At 47.2% G+C, this 23509-nt stretch overlaps 1 protein-coding gene and 1 pseudogene across 1 annotated transcript; both read left to right on the top strand.

Annotated features, from left to right (window-relative positions):
* The first annotated feature begins 404 nt into the window (after nt 1-404).
* LOC123099455 (uncharacterized) lies at nt 405-1681 on the top strand (annotated as a pseudogene).
* A 2441-nt stretch (nt 1682-4122) lies between these two features.
* On the top strand, nt 4123-5400 carry LOC123099456 (uncharacterized). Its single transcript, XM_044521610.1, has one exon. The coding sequence runs from the start codon at nt 4123-4125 to the stop codon at nt 5398-5400; it is 1278 nt and encodes a 425-aa protein (XP_044377545.1).
* The last annotated feature ends 18109 nt before the right edge of the window (nt 5401-23509 follow it).

Below are 23509 nucleotides of genomic sequence, written 5' to 3' on the forward strand. Positions count from 1 at the left end.
CAACCGTGTCGTCCGAACCTCCATCTCAGGCATGTTCTTCTCTTGGCAGAAATTGAGTGAACCAAAGAAAAGTTCCAATAGAATGTGTAATAGCAAAGCAAAAAACAAAAGTAGAGAAAGCATGCATGTGGGCCCCATTAGGAAAGTTAAAAGGGGCGATAGAGAAAAAACAATGCATGACCATTAGCTGGAAAAAATTAAAAGTCAGGGAGCGTTTCCGTTGTGCAAGTGAACTGCTAAAAATCCATTATAGAAGATAAGGCTAGAGCATTAATGACAAATGATTAGTGCAATGATCATCCGCTCCCTCTCTTCTTCTATATATATATCAAGCTGTGTGTCTCTTCCCCCACAATAAGCAAGCAAGCTTCTGCCTCTTATCCCATCCTTCTCATTTTGCTCCCATGGCTAAGATTCTTCCTCGACTATGGAAGGACCTCCCTGCTGACCTCCTTGTCGAGATCGCCCGCTGCCTCTCATTCCTCGTTGATCGTGTGTACATATCTAGTGTGTGCCACGATTGGTGGGTGGCTCTCCCAAAGCCCCCGCATCTGCACAAGCTCCCTTAGCTCCTCCTCCCAAATCCCACTACCACACCTCTCTCTCTTCCTCCAGTCCCGGGAAGCATGCGAATGGCATCCTTCTATTGTATCCTAGATAATGGATCCACCCACAACCTTCGCATCGGACATGATGTAGGCGGGGCGCGCTTCTTTGGCTCCTATGATGGCGGTTGGATCTTCCTTGCCCTCGGCAAGACCAACCGCCACATGCTTCTCAACCTCCACACCAACCAACACTTCCTTCTCCCTGATTCCATCTCCATGGGATTCGTTGGTCGGTATGTACAAAATCCTATCTCGATGGTCATCCTCTCTGCCACCCTTTCTTCCTCGCCGACGACAAACACAGAGTGCTTCGGTGCCGCTATCGTTGACTTAAGCTTTTTGCCGCACACGAACCCTCGAACACAACTTGCCATTTGGAGAATGGACGGGGCCAACCATCACCATCCAGTGGCGATGGGTTTCATTGGCAATTGCTTGGATCCATGGTCCCGATTTGAGGATGTCATACATCATGAAGGAGCTTTCCATTTCCTCACCGATACAGAGCCTGTCATTGCGTACAAGATATTGAATTTCCAAGAAGGTGTGTGGTTGAATGTTGGTGTTCATCTGTACTATTTTCAGAGGAGGTCACCACACAACTCCAATGTGATAGTCACCACTCGCTACCTTGTGGAGTCCCGGGGGAACTACTGATGGTCGTGAGGTTGGTGACATCTGGTCCAGGACATGTCGTGTCCCTACAGGCAGGGGCATTCCAGGTGTACCGGATGATGCAACACCTCAACAATGCGGGATTGGTTGTACTCGCCTGGGAAGAGCTGCCCAGGCCATTTGGAAGGATGTTGTTCGTTGCACAAGGATGCCTTAGGTCCTACGAGGTGGCTGGTTTTCTTGGCTATGGATTTCAAGATGGTATCTACTTCTTGGACGATGCAACCTCTAATTGTGTAGAGGTGATGGTCCAGCACCCCCCATTTCGGCGGTACACCTGCAATGACAATGGGAGGTATCGGTGGGTGGACGTGACACCGCCCCGCCAAGACTTCCAGCGCTGGTTCCCGGACAAGGAACAGTCTAACTACTTGTCTCCAATTTGGTTTCTCCCTTGAGGCCATATGCAGGCTTCAGTTGGATAGGTGATACTATTTGAATTAATTTCTATTTTCAAATCATGTTGCTCTATACTACATTATAATATGTTGTTTCATGTTTCTACTTCTGAGATAATTCTTGATCATATCTTTGGGGCATAAAGACATGTAGTTCTGATAGTTGATGTATGACTCAATCCTCTACTGGATTCCTTATGAATGCACCCGTGTCATATTTGACGCTTAGTTAAGCTTAATCTGTATGCACAGTTAGTCATGAGTCGTGCCATGAACCACATCACATCTTCGTATTTTATTTTCGAATAAGATAGTATGATTGTTCCTATATTAAAAGTGTATACCTAGATTACTGCTTAGATTTCTCCCATCAGTATATATTATCACCTATCTAATTAAGTTGTTCTCCATAGATTCTTTTTTGACAATACAAACTATTAAAGAATATGTGAAATTTGATTGTCAAATTATACTGTGACAACTACAGTTCTCCTAATATTTTGAGATTCTAGATCTGCTCTAAGCTGCGTAGACAACAATAATATGCTTGCACACAAGTTAACGCACCAGGATAAATAAGGAAATAATGTTGTACAAAATATTGGGGGAAAGTCATCATGGCGAACAGTATTAATTATGCAATATTGTTAAAAAAATCATGATTACAACAACCAAGATCTAGAGGGTTTCTCGCCACACACTCAGCAAAGAACCTTCCGCCTTTCTAGATAAAACCCAAGTTGCCATATTAGCCTCCCTAGGTAATGGTCGAAAAAACACCAAAAGAACCACTATAGAGGAAGAGTAATCCTCATAGGTTGCCGCCGCCCAACTGAAGGTGATGCCTCCGGTCTTCATGAATTTGACCACCTCTTAGGCAGACGGATTTCACCACTAATCAACTTAATACATGGGACAAATAGTCCAAATTATCATTATGCATATTTGCTGGAAGTTAAGCAAATTGGGTCTATCCAGTTGTGCATTACCAATTGTCGCACAGACCAACTGCATAATAGAAGTTAAACGAACTATTTAACAAATTTCCCCACAACTATGTACAAATGATTATGTTCATATTGTATTCCTCTTTACCTTGACGATGACCATTGCCCATAGCTTTATATGGTGAATTGTTTTTTATGACATGACTCTCTGTTCGTGAAGGAATTTTCCGACAACTACGCCATTAGCGTAGAGATCAACCGCAGACCAAAAGTTAAGTGAATTATTGGAAACAGAAAATAGAAGTTACGTGAACTAATTGAAGATACCATCTCCAGCCATTGGCACAAAGACGTTCCTCATGAGTGGTCTGCAAGAGATCATTTTTCCCCAACTGCGCCACTAGTGTAAAGACCAATTACAACCCACAAGTTAAGTGAACTATTTTAAAAATAAAATGGAAATTAAGTGATCTATTTGAAGGGGACAACTGCAGCCATTGGCATAAAAATGTTTCTCGTTAGTAGTCTGCAAATGATCATGTTTGTATTGCGCTTGTATCTACCATGTATATTTATCAACGACAAAAGACATCTCCTTCTTTCGCTGGCCAAAGCAACCCAATAGCCTAGTCTATAGAAAGGTAGGTCATCCCCATGGCACACGACTCTGGACGGATGGCGTGGGTAGCGATATCTCACTACAAAAAAGACACATCCGTGACATTATGGCCTAAAGCTGACGGATTTGCAATCCGCAAAAGAAATCCAGCTCACCCATCATGGACATTTTATATTTCTTAGACATCATTCTCCCAAACTCAACACTGCAAGCATTGTTAGTACTTAGGACAGACGAAGATAATATCGTCCACATATATTTGACACAAAAAAAGACCGCCATTATAAGAACATGTGAATAGAGTGGAATCAGGCTTGAATCCCTTTTTGATAAAGAAATCCTTCAGTGTATCATACCAAGCCCGAGGGGCTTGCTTCAGCCCATAGAGAGCCTTTGTCTACCTGTACACTTTGTGCCCATACGCACTAGTCAACATGTTTCCCCACCTCCAAGGTCGACACCATGGACAACCGTGTCGTCCGAACCTCCATCTCGGGCATGTTCTTCTCCTGGCAGATATTGAGTGAACCAAAGAAAAGTTCCAATAGCATGTGTAATAGCAAAGCGAGAAAGAAAAGTAGAGAAAACATGCATGTGGGCCCCATTAGGAAAATTAAAAGGGGCGATAGAGAAAAAACAATGCATGATCATTAGCTGGAAAAAATTAAAAGTCAGGGAGCGTTTCCGTTGTGCAAGCGAACTACTAAAAATCCATTCTAGAAGATAAAGCTAGAGCATTAGTGAAAAATGATTAATGCAATGATCATCTGCTCCCTCTCTTCTTCTATATATATCTCTCTCAATCTGTGTGTCTCTTCCCCCACAATAAGCAAGCAAGCTTCTGCCTCTTATCCCATCCTTCTCATTTTGCCCCCATGGCTAAGATTCTTCCTCGACCATGGAAGGACCTCCCTGCTGACCTCCTTGTCGAGATCCCCCGCTGCCTCCCGTGCCTCGTTGATCATGTGTACATGTCTAGTGTGTGCCACGATTGGTGGGTGGCTGTCCCAAAGCCCCCGCATCTGCACAAGCTCCCTTGGCTCCTCCTCCCAAATCCCACTACCACACCTCTCTCTCTTCCTCCAGTCCCGGAAAGCATGCGAATGGCATCCTTCTATTGTATCCTAGATAATGGATCTACCCACAACCTTCGCATCAGACATGATGTAGGCGGGGCGCACTTCTTTGGCTCCTATGATGGCGGTTGGATCTTCCTTGCCCTCGGCCAGACCAACCACCACACGCTTCTCAACCTCCACACCAACCAACACTTCCCTCTCCCTAATTCCATCTCTGTGGGATTCGTTGGTCGGTATGTACAAAATCCTATCTCGATGGTCATCCTCTCTGCCACCCTTTCTTCCTCGCCGATGACAAACACAGAGTGCTTCGGTGCCGCTATCGTTGACTTAAACTTTTTGCCGCACGCAAGCCCTCGAACACAACTTTCCTTCTGGAGGTTGGACGGGGCCAATCATCACCGTCCAGTGGCGATGGGTTTCATTGGCAATTGCTTGGACCCATGGTCCCGATTTGAGGATGTCATACATCATAAAGGAGCTTTCCATTTCCTCACCGATACAGAGCATGTCATTGCGTACAACATATTGAATTTCCAAGAAGGTGTCTGGTTGGAAGTTGGTGTTCATCGGTACTATTTTCAGAGGAGGTCACCACACAACTCCAATGTGATAGTCACCGCTCGCTACCTTGTGGAGTCCCGGGGGGAACTGCTGATGGTCATGAGGTTGGTGACATTTTGTCCAGGACATGTCGTGTCACTACAAGCAGGGGCATTCCAGGTGTACCGGATGATGCAACACCTCAACAATGCGGGATTGGTTGTACTCACCTGGGAAGAGTTGCCCAAGCTAGATGAAAGGATGTTGTTCATTGCACGAGGACGCTCTAGGTCCTACGAGGTGGCTGATTGTCCCGGCTATGGATTTCAAGATGGTATCTACTTCTTGGATGATGCAACCTCTAATTGTGTAGAGGTGATGGTCCAGCACCCCCCATTTCGGCGGTACACCTACAATGACAATGGGAGGTATCGGTGGGTGGACGTGACACCGCCCCGCCAAGATTTCCAGCGCTGGTTCCCGGACAAGGAACAGTCTAACTACTCGTCTCCAATTTGGTTTCTCCCTTGAGGCCAGATGCAGGCTTAAGTTGGATAGGCGATACTATTTGAATTAATTTTTATTTTCAGATCATGTTGCTCTATACTACATTTTAATATGTTGTTTCATCTTTCTACTTCTGAGATAATTCTTGATCATATCTTTGGAGCTTAAAGACATGTGGTTCTGATAGTTGATGTATGACTCAATCCTCTACTGGATTCCTGATGAATGCACCCATGTCATATTTGTAGCTTTAGTTAAGCTTAATCTGTATGCACAGTTAGTCATGAGTCGTGCCATGAACCGCATCACATCTTCGTATTTTATTATCGAATTAGTATGATTGTTCCTATATTAAAAGTGTATACCCAGATTACTGCTTAGATTTCTCCCATCAGTATATATATTCCCCTATCTGATGAAGTTGTTCTCCATAGATTATTTTTTGACAATACAAACTATTGAAGAATATGTGAAATTTGATTTTCAAATTATACTGTGACGACTACAGTTCTCCAAATATTTTGAGATTATCGATCAGCTCTAAGCTGTGTAGACAACAATAATATGCTTGCACACAAGTTAACGCACCATGATAAATAAGGAAATAATGTTGTACAAAATATTGGGGGAAAGTCATCATGGCAAACAATATTAATTATGCAATATTGTTAAAAAAATCATGATTACAACAACCAAGATCTAGAGGGTTTCTCGCCACACACTCGGCAGAGAACCTTCCGCCTTTCTAGATAAAACCCAAGCTGCCATATTAGCCTCCCTAGGTAATGGTTGAAAAAACACCAAGAGAACCACTATAGAGGAAGAGTAATCTTCATAGGCTGCAGCCGCCCAACTGATGGTGATGCCGACGGTCTTCATGGATTTGACCACCTCTTAGGCAGACGGATTTCACCACTAATCAACTTAATACATGGGAGAAATAGTCCAAATTATCATTATGCATATTTGTTGGAAGTTAAGCAAATTGGGTCTATCCAGTTGTGCATTACCAATTGTCGCACAGACCAGCTACATGCTAGAAGTTAAACAAACTATTTAACAAATTTCCCCACAACTATCTACAAAATGATTATGTTCATATTGTATTCCTCTTTACCTTGACGATGACCATTTCCCATAGCTTTATATGATGAATTGTTTTTTATGACATGACACTCTGTTCGTGAAGGAATTTTTTGACAACTGCGCCATTGGCGTAGAGATCAACCACAGACCAAAAGTTAAGTGAATTATTGGAAACATAAAATAGAAGTTAAGTGAACTAATTGAAGAGACCAACTCCAGCCATTGGCACAAAGACGTTCCTCGTGTGTGGTCTGCAAGAGATCATTTTTCCCCAACTGTGCCACTAGTGTAAAGACCAATTACAACCTGTTGGGGATATAACTATTAGGTATGACCCGCCCAGGAGGGGCCGGGTTATACCTATGGCGATTCATGAAGCCCAAGACAGCTCTGGAAGATGGCGGTTTAGATAAGGGCCAAGGCCCAAAGGTGACTTAAGGCCCGTAGAGATAAACCGCCATAAGTACATAACTTGTATTGTAAGGCACAAATAGTTAGAGACCAAACCAGACACTGTTTATGAGCCGGTCGGGACTCTGTGAGGTGCTGGGCATCGACCTCTATATATAAAGGGACGACCCGGCGGCGCTTAAAGACAGATAACATTAAATCGAAAGCTAGGTCAAGCGGATTCGCTCCCTAGTAATCGAAACATAAGCAATACCACCCCAAACTGGATTAAGCCTTTACCTTCACCGCAAGGGGCCGAACCAGTATAAACCCTCGTGTCTTTTGTCTCGTTTTAACCCCTTTAAGCTTCCTAGTTGTGATGGCTCCATGATTAATTCCTTTCACTAGGACATCTGCCGTGACAATTCCACGACAGTTGGCGCCCACCGTGGGGCCTGCGCACGATGGATTTGAGTTCTTGAAGGGCAGCTTCGAAGGGCTCAAGGGATACGCTGTGGGCCGGATGACCAAGAGTCGTCGCGGCAAGCTCTACATCGACGACGCAGGCTGGGTCCCCAACGCTGGCTCAATTGAGTACGGGTACCAGGCCCCCTTTGGCGGAATCCATGTCTTCATTGGCCAGATCGGCGAGCCGGGCCCTGAGCCGGACATCTGCACCAACATTGTCGAGACGGCTCAGCGTGCGAGACCCGCCCGGGCTCAGCCCGCCATGAAGCGTGCCTTCGTGGGATGCATCCATGGAGGGGAATTTTCTGAAGGATCTGTGTCTGGCGGTGAGACGGCCATCTACTCTGATGGTGAGTCATCCACGGGTGAGACGGATTCATTGTATCAATTGCAAGACGGTGGGCTTGGGGGCTGTTCCGATGGGAGCAGTATTCCGGACCCCTTTGAGCCGCCGAGCAGAGTGGGGATCTTCATGGCTGGCACGCAACCCGTTCAAAACTCTACGGCTGCGGCAGCGATAACCTCCGGGTCAGCGGCAGCCGGGGTAGGAGGCCCTGCGCGCCCGCCGGCTCAGGTGCTGATGGATCTCATGGATAGGATGACAGCCCTGTTAACCGCCGTGGTTAATCCGGCAGATCAGGCTCCACATGATGCAGAAGTGGCACGGTTACGTGAGGAGGTAGCACAAGCCAAGGAAAACCTAGCAGCGGAGGACGTCAGGATGGCCATAGAGCGGGCGGCTTTGGATGCTCGAGCTCAGCAGATTCAATCAGAGGCTTTCTAGCTTACGATGGATCTGAACGCATCAAATGAGGTCATGAGGAGAAGGCACCAGAAGGCTCAATCCCGTCTGCCTCCGAATTATGATCCTAGAAACCTCTTTCGCACACCCGTTGCAGGCCCCAGTAACCCGCCGGAGGTAAACCGGGTTGCAACACCCAGGGCTGGGATGCCGGTTCAACCACGGGTGATGGAACCTCCTCGTATGAATACTGCTCCACCTCATTATGTACCAACATCAACGGGTCATTATTCTAACCCTTTGGAGAACAAGATCGCTGTGGCGGCACGATTGGCGGCTCTCCCGGTGGAGGGAGACTCTCCGACGGCGATTGAAACACGAAGGGTCAGAGAACTTCTTCAGATGGCTCTGGTGCAGAAGGAGGCATATTCTTATAGTCGAGACAAGATTCATTCGACCCCTCGCCCAAGCCGGAGCCCAAGTTATAGCAGGCATATCGATTCAGCAGCCGTTTCAAGCAATGCCCGGCGCCGTGCCAGCCGTGCGGGCATGACCCGGCGCATGATGGAGCTCCTAACTTGGTTGATCAGGACAGGATATGCCAAGAGGCTGAGCGGGCGGCTCAGCGGGCAGCTTACCAGTCTTTTCCGGTTTATCCGACGACTTCTATTGAGGCAGGCATGACCACGAGGACTGGAGGTGTCCCTTGCTTGGTACCGGCTCTGCGTAATGAGCGTTTGCCCAAGGATTTCAAGGGGCCTCGAAAGGTGCCTAATTACACGACCGACTTACAGCCCGGGGCATGGATTGAAAGCTATGATATGGCCATGGAACTACTGGAGGTCAGTGATTCGGCAATGGCCAAGTACTTCACCATGATGTTGGATGGAACGGCCCGCACTTGGTTGAAGGGGCTACCACCTAATTCCATTGGTTCATGGGCAGAGTTAAAGGCCCGGTTTATTCCGAACTTCAAAGACACATGCTAGCAGCCCATGTCAATTGTGGATTTGACTAATTGCAAGCAAGAGGAAGGTGAGTCCACAAACCATTGGGTGCGCCGGGTCAAAGCCATAATGCATTCATCTGATAAGATGGATGCCGGCTCTGCAGTCTTAATGTTGGAGAAAAATTACCGTTTTATGCCTCCGAAACATAAGCTGGGGCGGCTCAAGCGCGATTGTAATGACATGGGCCAGCTAATGGCGGCTCTAGTTAAGTACGCCGACTCTGATAGTACCAAGGATCCCAAGTCTTACGATGAGAAGACAGGGAAGGGAAAGAAGAACGGCAATGCCAAGGGTCATCAGCATAACCCGGCGAATCAAGGAGGCAATAATAAATGTAAGGCTGACGGTAGCTCGGAGTTTGTGGCTAACACCAATGCGCAGGGCAACGATCAACGACGTAAGGGGAGACCACCTCGTCGGTCCGGCGGTTCAGGTCCCACTCTTGAGCAGTTGCTAAATGAGCCATGTCCAAGGCATGGTACTCAGCAGAAACGGGCCACTCACCTATGGAAGGACTGTAAGATCAAGAAGGCTTTCAAGAACTCTAACATGTTCGACGACAATCATGGGCCTAGTGGCGGCTCAGGTGGCGGTGGTTTTCATGGCCCGGGCGGCGGTTTTCATGGCCCGGGCGCCGGTTCAAATTCCAACTTTCAAGGCTCTCAAGGAAATCAAGGTGGCTATAATCAGCAATCTCGCCAGGGAGGTCAGCAACAGCAGTAGTCTGGATATCAAAGCAATCCAAAGCAGCTGAATAGTGGACAATGTCATGTGTTCACCACCAGTTTGTGCAAACGGGACCAGAAGCTTCATAAAAGGGCTGTGAACGCTGTTGAGCCAGCAGTTCCTCGTTATTTGAGAAGGTCTGAGCAGCCTATTCTATGGAGTAGGGAAGATCACCCTCCCCGGGTTGACAATCCGGGTCACTTGGCCTTGGTGGTGGCACCTAAGGTTGGTGGATATAAATTCACTAAGGTGCTCATGGACGAAGGCAGTAGCATCAACATCCTCTATTATGAGACTTTCCGTCGCATCGGGTTGACTGATAAAAATCTTAAGACGTCCAACACTGTTTTCCATGGAGTGGTGCCTGGTAAGTCGGCGTACCTAGTGGGTAAGATTGAACTAGAAGTAGCCTTTGGAGATGAGCATGATTCTAGGGCTGGGAAGTTAACTTTTGAGGTGGTCAAAATCAAGAGCCCATATCACGCCCTGTTTGGTCGGCCGGCTTATGCTAAGTTCATGGCACGGCTGTGTTATGTTTATCTGTAGCTCAAGATGCCGGGTCATAAGGGCACCATCACAGTGCATGGGAGTCGAAAGATAGCCTTGGAATGTGAGGAAGGCGATGTTGCTTACGCTGAATCTGTTTGTGCAATAGAGGAGTTGCAGTTCTACAAGGACAATATTGACCCGGCAGACATGACGTCTTTGAAGAAGCCAACCACAGAACATGAGCCGGTGCTGAAGTTTAAGTCGGCTGATGATACCAAGCTTGTCGATTTTGTTCCAGGCGACTCATCTAAGCAGTTCAGTATCAGTGCTAATCTAGATCCCAAATAGGAAAGCGCGCTCATCGAGTTCATCCGTGAGAACCGGGACATCTTTGCATGGAAACCTTCTGACATGCTGGGTGTACCGAGAGAACTCGCTGAGCACACTCTCAATATTGACCCAAAGTTTAAGCCGGTCAAGCAGTTTCTTCGGCTGTTCAACGAGGAGAGGCGTAAGGCCATTGGTGAGGAAGCCCGGCTCTTGGCGGCCGGGTTCATTATTGAAGTTTTCCATCCAGAGTGTTTGGCTAACCCGGTGCTCGTGCTTAAAAAGAACAGCACCTGGCGTATGTGTGTGGATTACACGGACTTAAACAAGGCTTGTCCAGCTGATCCTTTCGCGCTCCCTCGTATTGATCAAATCATTGATGCTACGACGGGTTGTGAGTGTTTGAGCTTTTTGGTTGCTTATTCTGGTTATCATCAGATCAAGATGGTAGTTAAGGACCAGGAGAAGACGGCTTTTATTACTCCGTTCGGAGCCGTCTGCTATGTGTCTATGCCTTTTGGGCTGAAGAGTGCCCAGGCGACTTATCAGCGATGTGTGCAGAACTGTCTTCACAGTCAGATTGGGCGCAATGTTCATGCTTATGTGGATGACATTGTGGTGAAGTCCAGAGAGAAGGAGACCTTGTTAGATGATCTGAAGGAAACCTTTGATAACCTCCGGGTCTACAAGATGATGCTTAACCCGGCCAAGTGTGTTTTTGGAGTGCCAGCGGGCAAGCTTTTGGGTTTTCTGGTTTCTAACAGAGGCATCGAGGCTAACCCGGAGAAGATCAAGGCAATCACTTCCTTGGCTAAGCCGGCGTGTATCAATGATGTTCAGCATTTGGCGGGTTGTATTGCTGCTTTAAGCCGGTTCATAAGCCGGTTAGGTGAGAAGGCCATACCGTTGTATCAGATGATGGAGAAGACAGACGACTTTGTCTGGAGTGATGCTGCTAACGCTGCCTTTGAAGATTTGAAGAGACAGCTCATTGAGCCGCTGGTCCTTGCTGCTCCTATTGATAAGGAACCATTGTTGTTATATGTGGCTGCGAACACACGTGCTGTCAGTGTGGCCATTATCGTAGAGCACAAGGAGGCTGGCAAGGAATATCCGGTTCAACGGCCGGTTTACTACGCTAGTGAGGTGCTTATTGAGTCCAAGCAAAGATATCCACACTGGCAGAAGCTCGTTTATGGGGTGTTCATGGCAAGCCGGAAGCTTAAGCAATATTTTCAGGGTCATCCCATCACTGTGGTTAGTTCTTCTCCTTTAGGAGATATCATTCAAAATAGAGAAGCCACAGGACGAGTCGCCAAGTGGGCCATTGAGCTTGGGCCTCATGGTTTAAAGTATGTGCCACGCACTGCTATCAAGTCTCAAGCATTGGTGGACTTCATCAACGATTGGACAGAGCTGCAGATGCCTGAAGAGAAGCCGGACAACACATATTGGACTATTCATTTTGATGGGTCCAGGCAATTGGAGGGTTCGGGGGCTGGAGTTGTTTTAGCTTCCCCTCGAGGTGACAAATTTTGTTATGTGCTATGGTTGATGTTTCCCTGTACTAACAATGCAGCTGAGTATGAGGCCTTGCTCCATGGTCTTTGGATGGCTAAGGAGATGAGCTTAAGCCGGGTAAGGTGCTTTGGCGACTCAGACTTGGTGGTTCAACAAGTATCAAGCAAGTGGGATTCCAAGGATCCTCTCATGGCGGCTTATCACCGTGAAGTTGATGCCATTGCTGGACACTTCAAGGGTTACCAAACGGAGCACATTTATCACAGAAAGAATGAAGCGGCTGATGCTTTAAGTCGGCTGGGGTCTCAGCGTAAGCCGGTGCCACCTAACACTTTCTTAGATATTCTGCATAGCCCTTCTGTCAAGTTGCCTACAGAGGAAGACTTGGCTGTTCCAGAACCGGAAGCACAATTGGTGGCGGCTCTTCACGTCATCCCAGATTGGACAGTGCCATATTTGGCTTATATGACTCGGGGCGAGTTTCCTGAGGATGAAACCTTGGCTAGATAGATAACCCGGCGGTCTCAGTCAATGACAATTGCCAATGGTGAGTTGCATCATCGCAGTGTCACTGGGGCGTTTCAACGTTGTGTCTCTCCTAAGGAAGGTCAAGAAATTCTTTGTGAGATCCATGAAGGAGATTGTGGCCATCATGCCAGTTCGAAGTCTCTTGTGACCAAAGCTTTCCGTCATGGATTTTATTGGCTGACGGCTCACGCTGATGCGGAGGATCTAGTCAGTAAATGTGATGGTTGCCAGAAATTCTCACGACGGGCTCACGTGCCGGCTCAAGAATTAAGGATGATTCCAATTACTTGGCCGTATGCAGTCTGGGGGCTCGACATGGTTGGGCCTTTCAAAAGGTCCAAAGATAAAAAGACACACCTTCTGATGGCGGTTGACAAATTCACAAAGTGGGTTGAGGCAGAGCCGGTTAGTAAGGGTGACGCAGCCACGGCGGTTCAATTCATGTAAAAGGTGATCTTTCGTTTTGGCTTTCCACACAGCATCGTAACTGACAATGGTACTAATCTGTCCAAGGGTGCCATGGAGGAGTTCTGTCAACGTGAGTATATCCGGCTTGATGTTTCATCAGTAGCTCACCCCAATCCAATGGTCAAGCTGAAAGAGTCAATCAGGAAATCTTGAATGGCATCAAGCCCCTGCTTATGGTTCCTTTACAATGAACGCCTGGTTGTTGGGTGGAGGAGTTACCCTCTGTGATATGGAGCATCAATACCACCCCTAACAGGTCTACGGGTTACACGCCTTTCTTCATGGTTTACAGAGCTGAAGCGGTTCTCCCTAGTGACATCCGTCATGACTCGCCCCGCGTGGTAGCTTATGTTGAGGCTGATAATGAACAAGCACGTCAGGATGCACTTGACCTATTAGATGAGAAGCGTGACTTAGCAGCAGCCCGCTCGGTCATTTACCAGCAGGACTTGCGCCGTTATCACAGCCGCCGGGTTAAGTCCAGAACCTTTCAAGAAGGTGATTTGGTGCTCCGGCTCATCCAGGATCAAACTGATGCATGCAAGTTATCCCCACCTTGGGAAGGACCCTTTGTGGTCAGCAAGAACTTGCACAACGGGTCATACTACCTCATCGATGTTCGAGAGCACAAAAACTCACGTAAGTCGAAGGAAGAGACCCGCCGGCCGTGGAATATCGCTCATCTTTGGCCTTACTATACTTGAGCCACCGGCTCTCATGATGTACATATTTTGACGATGTATATATTATGATAAGTAATAAAACATGACCTCTGTCCTTTTCATCCTCAATGATCATATGTCTTCATCATCATAATTTCAAACGACCAATTGGGGGCTAATCGTACTCGAATCCAGCTTAACCCTTTGGTCCGACTCATGATCGTATTCGAATCTAGCTGTTAAACCTCATGATCACTAGGGGGCTTCCTGTTCAAACATAGGTGGTATTCGAACCAAAGAGAACATAGCTGTCGGTACCCTCTTGATCAGCACAATGCCAAACTCACTAGGGGGCTTCTTGATCGTACTCGAATCATAGCTTAACGCCTTTTGGGTCCGACATTGATCGTATTCAAATCAGAGTCGTTAAAAAAACTCTCAAGGTCATTTGGGGGCTTCCTGTTCAAACATAGGTCGTATTCGAACCAAAGAGAACATAGCTGTCGGTACCCTCTTGATCGGCGCAATGCCAAAGCCACTGGGGGCTACATGATCATATTCGAATCCTAGCTTAACCCCTTTGGTCCGGTTTACTGATCGTATTCGAATCAGAAGCCTCAAATTTTTCTTAAGCTTTTTGCAATCAATCTTTGTTTTTGTCTTGAGGCTTTTTGTCCAGATCTAAGTATAAGTGTGGTTTAAATTTAACCCGGCTTGGTTTTAGATGATGAGTCGCCAGTGTATGTCAATCATCATACAATTGGAAGTGTTGGCTTCTAAAGGATTGGGTTATCGCTCTTACTGTTCAGGTCACATGAACTGGCAGTGCAAATTCAAAATCACAGGTATGATATTATAGTTGTGTTTCAAAGCGATAATTCATAACAGGCTTATCTGTGTCTCATCTTTTAACATTAATGGTCGTATGTAAGATATTGTGACCCGCCCTGCGGTAAGCCGCCAAGGGTTCTTGTGATCTATTTCTGTGTGCAGGACATTTCAAAGACTTTCTTATGCATAAAGAAAATAGATGATACGTTTAAAAAGGGGGAGTATAAGGCGGCGGCTTAACAGTGTTGAGTACCAAAACGTGCACCATGGCACGACAAAGCAAAGTCATTTCTACCCTATTACATGACTCGCCGAGTCCAAATGATTAAATTGTTTTCCAGCAAGGTACAAATATGAGCCGCCCGGCGGGTCAATTCTCCTGTTGGCCTGAAGCTTCCGGATCAACCCTTTCCGCTCCTCCGTCCTGTTCCCTGTCCTGGAAGGTTGATGACGACCAGTCAACGCCATTCAAAGCTCCAAATTCAGCTTCATCATCAATTAGTCTGGCTGGGTCAACATTAGGGGCGAAGGTATGCTTATTGATTGGAGGGATCAGGCTGGTCACTTTATAATGCGGCGTTGGAATCCTCTGATTTTCCGCGTCATAACCCGGCTGGTACTTGGTGAGATCCGCCTCATCAGCAATCAGGGTGGCCACAGGGCGTATTTCCTTCACACAAGCGGCGAAGTCCTCCTGTTCAAATGATGTGCCATCTTCCTTAAAGCTTGGATATCCAATGGCGATGTCGGCCGGGTCTAACTCCGGTAGCCACGCCTTGGCCCAGCTTAAAGCAGCCACGACTCGGGCTCTGGCAGATGATCGCCTTAATTCATTGAACCGCTGGGGCAGCACAGAAAGCCGCTTTAGCACATCCACCAGGAGTATGGGGACCTCGTTTGACAGGGCAACTGTGGCCAAGGCACGCTGGGATCCAGTGTAAAGTTGTTCCACGAGCGTGTAAACTGCCTTCAGCTTCACCAGCATGTCCTGGTTGAGGTTGGAGCTCCTGGGGCCTGCATAGCAATATGTGAGTTAGTGACAATTCATATGATCACTAGAAAGATTCAATATCTGACACTTGCAGGGCGACTTACCAAAGATTGCTGACACAATCTGAGATACATGGCGTTTTAAGCCGGAAAAATTTAGTAGTCACCTCTTAAAGAGCCGTTTTTGCTGTTTCAGCTCGTTGGGTTAAGGCAATTTTTTCTTCAGCCCAGGCCTTCTTCTCAACCTCAAACTCGGATTTCAATTTCTCTTGTTCAGCCACACTGAATTCAAATTTGGAATTGACCTTTTGAGTTTCAGTCTGCTGAGCCTCCAGGTGGTTCTTCAATTCAGACAGTTCTGATTGAAGTTGAGTAGTGGTGGCCTGTACAAATACCGGGTCAAAAATCATGAATATTAGCATACAATATTAATTCCCAAGCCTTTTGCAAGCAACAACACTTGGCACTTGGGGGCTAATGTCTAACGAAGGTTTTATCTAAGTGGCGGTTCATGAGAGTAAGTCCCAAGCACTTTGCAAGCAAGAGCACTTGGCACTTGGGGGCTAATGCAAGTTGCTGTTAAATCTACACAAGGACTATATTCTGCACAAGCATGTGAAGGACCGGCTCATTCATGTTGATTAAACCGGCCCTTGGGGACTATGGAGTAAGCCGGATTTTTTATAGGTTTGACCAAAGGATATTACTAATGCTTATACGTTTGTTCTAAGTCTATAGCATATTCATCATAAGCAATAGACTTGGGGGCTGGCATAGTAAGGATAATTCACTAAAGGGAAAGAGTTTATACCTCAAATTTTTGGTGCATTTGCTTCACCATATCAACTTCGAGGTCACGGCTGCTGTGCACTTGGCTAAGATATCCAGAAAAAACTTCCCCAATGCTCATGTGAGTATAATCAGCAATGTCAAATCTGACCTTACGGCGTTCCAGGTGCTCATTCTTGGCAGAACACTTGGCTAGCACAGTAGGTCTCCCCGGCTCAGTGTAACCGGTCCGGGTAATTTCAACATCAGCATCTTGTGGGTCGTCTGTCTTGGCCGGGCTGGAAGCTTCAAGGGTTACAGAGCCGTCGGCGGCTTGATCAGCAGGCGGGTCAGCGGTTGGCGTTGGCATGACTTGAGCCGGTTCACGCGGCGGCTCGGGATCAGAAGCTTCCGGTGCGGCCGGCTGGAGTTCTGGCTCGTTGATGGAGGGCTCTTCGGCCGGATTGCTCTTCTTCACCTTCTTGGTGGGCTTTGCTTTTCCGCTGCATAAAGATCAAAATATCAGTACAAATATAAAGAATTGAAATGAATACAGGATAAGTAAATTATCATTACCATGGAGCGATCTTAAAAGCCGGCATGTTGGACTGGACTGAATCACCGGAGGAAGGTGAAGTTTCCTGATAATTCGAGTCAGAAGAGTTGAGTGGTTGACGAGTGAGACCCGCCAAAGGATAAAAAGGAGTTAAGTCGGAGGTGACCTCGTTCCGGCGCTTCCTTGGTGTATTTGGTAAGCCGGAGGAGAGTTCTGCGTCCTTGCTGGTCCGGGTCTGCCTGCGGCTCTCATGAATCTATCGCTTCAAAATAAATTGAGGATCTTGATAAGCTAAAGGATGTGAAAATCTTACTTTATGGGTTACTCTTCGGATTTTATGTCTTGGCAAAGGCTCGGAGTCTGAGCAAATAATAGTTACCTCTTCATCCACTCCGTGACTTGTTCCCGTGTCCTCCTGATGATAATCAGTGTCAATAAGGTGGTTAAAAAAGGAGCCTAGAGAGTCAAGAGCTACCTCTGAGTCAGAGGTATCTTCTAGTCGAAGCAAGTCTGAGGCGCTGGTCTTATTTCCTTTCTTCTTGGCGGCGGTTTTCCTGGCGGCTCTCTTGGCCTTCCTGGCTCTCTTTGCAACTTCATGATCGTACTTTATTTTCCCAAATTTGTCATTAGCCTGTGAAAATTAGCAAAAGTCTGAGTAAAGACAAAACATCAAGGATGAAGGTAAAAATGCTCAATTTGGCAGCTTACCGCTGGAGCCGGGTTAGCTTTGCAGAAAGGGCTTAAGCCCACCTTGCCATAGTCTGCTAGGCTTTCATTCAAGAGCGACTTTGTCATATCATCAATGATGTCGTCAGGTAAATTGTCAAGGCTGTGCCGCAGAGGATCATTCTTCTCGCCTGTGTAGGAATGATCCGCCAGGCAAGCCAAACCCGGACCAAGTCAATACCACTTAAACCATTCGCCAAAAGAGCCTTGATTTTAGTCATGGAAGGGGCGAGTTTCTGGCGATCAGCAACAGAAAACTTGTCTGGTAGAGGATGATTAGACTTGAGGCGCAGGGCGCGAAAGCCGGGCAGAGGGTTCTCATCAGCTGGAGAAGTGTCTTGGCAATAGAACCATGTCTGGTTCCAGTCCTTGGGGTGACTTGCTGAATTTGCATAAGGGAAAATGGTGTCTCTCCGTCGTTGGATTGAGACTCCACCAAGTTCCAAGCTAGGCCCGTTGGCACATTCATTCTGGTGGTTCAAATAAAATAACTCTCTGAAGAGTAGCAAGTTGGGCTCTTCTCCAAGATACACCTCACAGAACACTTGAAAGTTGCAAATATTAGACACGGAGTTGGGTCTGATGTCTTGAGGACGGAGGTCAAAAAAGTGTAGGACGTCTCTAAAAAACTTTCAGCCGGGTGGGGAAAAGCCCCGGTTCATGTGGTCAGTGAAGACGATGACTTCCCCCTCTTTGGGCTGAGGCTTGTCCTCGGTTGGATCAGGTGCACGGTAGGACATGATTTCCTTCTTTGGCAGATAGCCAGTCCTCACAAAGTCCTCAAGTGTACTATCTGTGACGATGGACTTGACTCAATTGCATGAAGTGGGTGTTTTGGGCGGCATTATGAAGACGGAAGCCTAACAAAGAGTGAAATTGCCGGTTCAAACTTAAGCCGGAGAGGAAAAAATATTACAGTGCATATTCAAGATGGCGGCTTACAAAGGGGCCTAATAGTATATGACTAAATTATGTCAGGTTACGTAAACCGCCATGAGCAGTGCAAATTATTTAAGCCGCCATGATAAGTTGGATGATGTCTGTTGAGCATTTCAGTTTAAATCGGCAATTTGAGCCGCCATGGCTAGATGGATCTAACAAATGTAGTTTTTTGCCTAAGTGTTACATAAACAAGTTTCACAGGCTGCAACTATTATTTTGGATCAACGGCTGTTCAGGAAAAGAAAAATAAATCTAGACCTAAAAACCAGTACAGATGAGTTCATGAGCTTTCACAAGATCTTTTCTTCCAGGAAAGGGGATCTACTGATATCAAAAGTGGAAATAAAACAACTGCCGCATTGGTTGTACACCGTTTTCAGATCAAAGAAGCTCGCGGTATGAGCATGGAAGATGAACTACGGTGAACTACGAAGAACACAGAGAAACTCGCAAACCCTAATGCGGATCTGAGGTATGGGAAGGCAGAAACTTACAGTTGCAGATCTACTGCGGAGGATCACTGACGTTCTCTGGATCGACTTAGGTTGATGCAGCGGCCGAGGTTGAGGAAGATGAGGTGCTCTGCGGCGGCGGCGGAGCTCGAGCGGCAGAAGAGTTGCGAGAGGAAGAAGACGCTGGAAAGGGGGAGAATGAGAGAAGACCGGTCGTGCCTATTTATAAGGAAAGGCTCTTAAGTGGGCGCGAAAAACAAGGAAGCCGAAAATATGGTTATCCAGCTACCAGGACGCCTTGATTCTCGGGATGGTCATGAAGATAAGGATCCGTTGAGATATGTTGGATAAAGTGTGAAGTAATGATAGATGATGTCATGGCGGGTTATCGCAAATCCAGAAGATGACGTCATGGCGGGTTACAGATTCTCGCACAATGAAGAGCAGAAGATTTTTTATAAGTGTTGAAGATTGACATGAACCAGTTCAAATCAATCTGGGGCCTAATGTTGGGGATATAACTATTAGGTATGACCCGCCCAGGAGGGGCCGGGTTATACCTATGGCGATTCATGAAGCCCAAGAAAGCTCTGGAAGATGGCGGTTCAGATAAGGGCCCAAGGCCCAAAGGTGACTTAAGGCCCGTAGAGATAAACCGCCATAAGTACATAACTTGTATTGTAAGGCATAGATAGTTAGAGAACGAGCCGGACACTGTTTATGAGCCAGCCGAGACTCTGTGAGCCGCTGGGCGTCGACCTCTATATATAAAGGGATGACCCGGCAGCGGTTAAGGACAGATAACATTAAATCGAAAGGTAGGTCAAGCGGATTCTCTCCCTAGTAATCGAAACATAAGCAATACCACCTCAAACTGGATTAGGCCTTTACCTTCACCGCAAGGGGCCGAACCAGTATAAACCCTCGTGTCCTTTGTCCCGGTTTAACCCCTTTAAGCTTCCTAGTTGCGATGGTTGCACGATTAAGTCCTTCCACTAGGACATCTGCCGTGATAATTCCACGACACAACCCACAAGTTAGGTGAACTATTTTAAAAATAAAATGGAAATTAAGTGATCTATTTGAAGAGGCTAACTGCAGCCATTGGAATAGAAATGTTTCCCGTTAGTAGTCTGCAAATGATGATGTTTGTATTGCGCTTGTATCTACCATGTATATTTATCAGCGACAAAAGCCATCTCCTTCTTTCGCTGGCCAAAGCAACCCAATAGCTCGGTCTATAGAAAGGCATGTCACCCCCCATGGCACACGACTCTGGACGGATGGCGTGGGTAGGGATATCTCACTACAAAAAAGACACATTCGTGACATTATGGCCTAAACAAAAACTTTTTCTATCATGGATGTGACACTTCCATGATGATAATTGTGACAAAAACACATATCATCATAGATGTGGTGGGCTCCTACTTCTGTGATAAAAAATATATATAATGGGCTTTTCATCCTGGGCGGGTCGGAGGCGCACCGGCATGACATTCTTTGGGCCGTTCATGACATAAACAATCATGCTAGAAATGAGGGAGAGGATTTTTTGGGGATTTCCCAGTATACGGTGGGCAATCGATGGGTGGTCAGGCCCGAGCGATGCAATGGTTTGTGCGCTTCTCTTGTACACACGTGTGTGCGAAGCCTTCGCTAATTGAACTCGAGTGAGCCATTCGCTTACTAAACCCGATCGATCGATGCCTTGCCTTACTGAACCCGAGCGATCGATCCCGCACACTACACTGAACCCGAGCGATCCCCCACACTACTACTGAACCTGAGTGATTCCTTCGCTGCTTACTGAACCCGATTGATGCCAGCAAGACTCGTGCACGTATGTAGTTTGCTGGCCCGATTGATCAATGCATTGCATCGAGCCCCCGTGTGAGACTTGAGTTGACCTAGTTGGTTGGTTGCCTCTCGATGAACAGTCCCGATTGTTGTTGTGTGCATGATACATAGATCGAGTTGGGACCTGCAACCGGGTGCATCGGTCCAACCCCTTGTGCGAGACCTATTGACCTAGCTGGTTGGTTGGCGTGGATGAACAGTCCTCGTTGCTGCCGCCCGTGAATACACCCCACCCCAGCCGATGGTGGTTGGATGAACAGTACCTCGATCGTGTAGGCGGTTGGCGCTGGATGAACAGTACCCCCGATCAGTCGAGGAGGCCGTGCCGCGGTACGCCACACCCCAGCCGGTTGGGGGTGGACGAACAGGACCCCTTGGAGGCCGTAGGCAGTTGGCGGGTGAATAGTAGCCCGTGGAGGCCATAGGAAGTTGACGGTGGATAACCAGTAGCCCTGGAGTCCGCTAATGTGGTATGCCAGACCCCTCCCGATGAATAGGACCCCGTTTCGACCATAGGCAGTTGAATAGAACTCTATTTCGTTTGTTTTTCGGTACGCCGCACCCCTCGTGATGAATAGGACCCCGTTTTGACCATAGGTGGTTGAATAAAAATTGGTTTCGTCCATTTTGCGGTATGCTACACCCCCAGATGATGAATAGACCCTGTTTCGACAGTTCCGTCCAAGCCAGCTGGCTCCCGATGAACAGGACACATTTCGACCCTTTTCTATTGCATAGTTGCTTGTTTTGATGATGCTATGGATTATATCGGGGAGTATAAGTCACGGAGAAGTTGGAATATAGTAGATATTATGCAAGAATAAAATATGAATGGGTTCATAACAGTACCTAAAGTTTATGATTTGCTTATTATACTAACGGATCTCACGAGGTTTCTGTTAAGTTTTGTGTGCTGAAGTTTTCATGTTTTGGGTGAGATCACGATGGATGAAGGAATAAGGAGCGCATGACCCTAAGCTTGGGGATGAACAAGGCACCCCAAGGTAATATTCAAGGAAGACCCAAGCGTCTAAGCTTCAGGATGCCCCGTAAGGCATCCCCTCTTTCGTCTACAATCTATCGGTATGTTACTTGGAGCTATATTTTTATTCATCAAATGATATGAGTTTTGCTTGGAGCTGTTGGAAATATGCCCTAGAGGCAATAATAAATAGGTTATTATTATATTTCCTTGTTCATGATAATCGTTTATTATCCATGCTAGAATTGTATTGATAGGAAACTCAGATACATGTGTGGATACATAGACAACACCATGTCCCTAGTAAGCCTCTAGTTGACTAGCTCGTTGATCAATAGATGGTTACGGTTTCCTGACCATGGAAATTTGATGTCGTTGATAACGGGATCACATCATTAGGAGAATGATGTGATGGACAAGACCCAATCCTAAGCCTAGCACAAGATCGTGTAGTTCGTTGGTCAGAGCTTTTCTAATGTCAAGTATCACTTCCTTAGACCATGAGATTGTGCAACTCCCGGATACCGTAGGAATGCTTTGGGTGTGCCAAACGTCACAACGTAACTGGGTGGCTATAAAGGTGCACTACGGGTATCTCCGAAAGTGTCTGTTGGGTTGGCCCGAATCGAGACTGGGATTTGTCACTCCGTGTAAACGGAGAGGTATCTCTGGGCCCACTCGGTAGGACATCATCATTATGTGCACAATGTGACCAAGGAGTTGATCACGGGATGATGTGAGTTACGGAACGAGTAAAGAGACTTGCCGGTAACGAGATTGAACAAGGTATAGGGATACCGACGATCGAATCTCGGGCAAGTAACATACCGTTAGACAAAGGGAATTGAATACGAGATTGATTGAATCCCCGACATCGTGGTTCATCCAATGAGATCATCGTGGAACATGTGGGAGCCAACATGGGTATCCAGATCCCGCTGTTGGTTATTGACCGGAGAACGTCTCGGTCATGTCTGCATGGTTCCCGAACCCGTAGGGTCTACACGCTTAGGGTTCGATGACGCTAGGGTTATAGGGAAAGTATGTACGTGGTTACCGAATGTTGTTCGGAGTCCCGGATGAGATCCCGGACGTCACGAGGAGTTCCGGAATGGTCCGGAGGTAAAGATTTATATATGGGAAGTCCTGTTTTGGTCACCGGAAAAGTTTCGGGTGAAATCGGTAATGTACCGGGACCACCGGGAGGGTCCCGGGGGTCCACCAAGTGGGGCAACCAGCCCCAGAAGGCTGCGTGGGCCAAGTGTGGGAGGGGACCAGCCCCAGGTGGGCTGGTGCGCCCCCCCACCAAGGCCCAGGCGCATGGGAGAGTGGGAAGGGGCAAACCCTAGGTCCAGATGGGCCTTAGGGCCCATCTAGTGGGGCGCCTCCCCCTCTCCTCCCCTTGGCCGCCCCCCTTGATGGGATCTAGGGCTGGCCGCCTCCTCTTGGGGGTGGAAACCCTAAAGGGGGCGCAGCCCCCTTCCCCCCTATATATACTTGAGGTTTGGCTGCCATACAGACATGAGAACGTCTCCTTTTGGTGCTGCCCTACCCCTCTTCTTCCTCCTCCTCTCCCGCGGTGCTTGGCGAAGCCCTGCGGGATTGCCAC

Source organism: Triticum aestivum, chromosome 4D (genome assembly GCF_018294505.1).
Source record: "Triticum aestivum cultivar Chinese Spring chromosome 4D, IWGSC CS RefSeq v2.1, whole genome shotgun sequence".
In the NCBI taxonomy this organism is placed as follows: Eukaryota; Viridiplantae; Streptophyta; class Magnoliopsida; order Poales; family Poaceae; genus Triticum; species Triticum aestivum.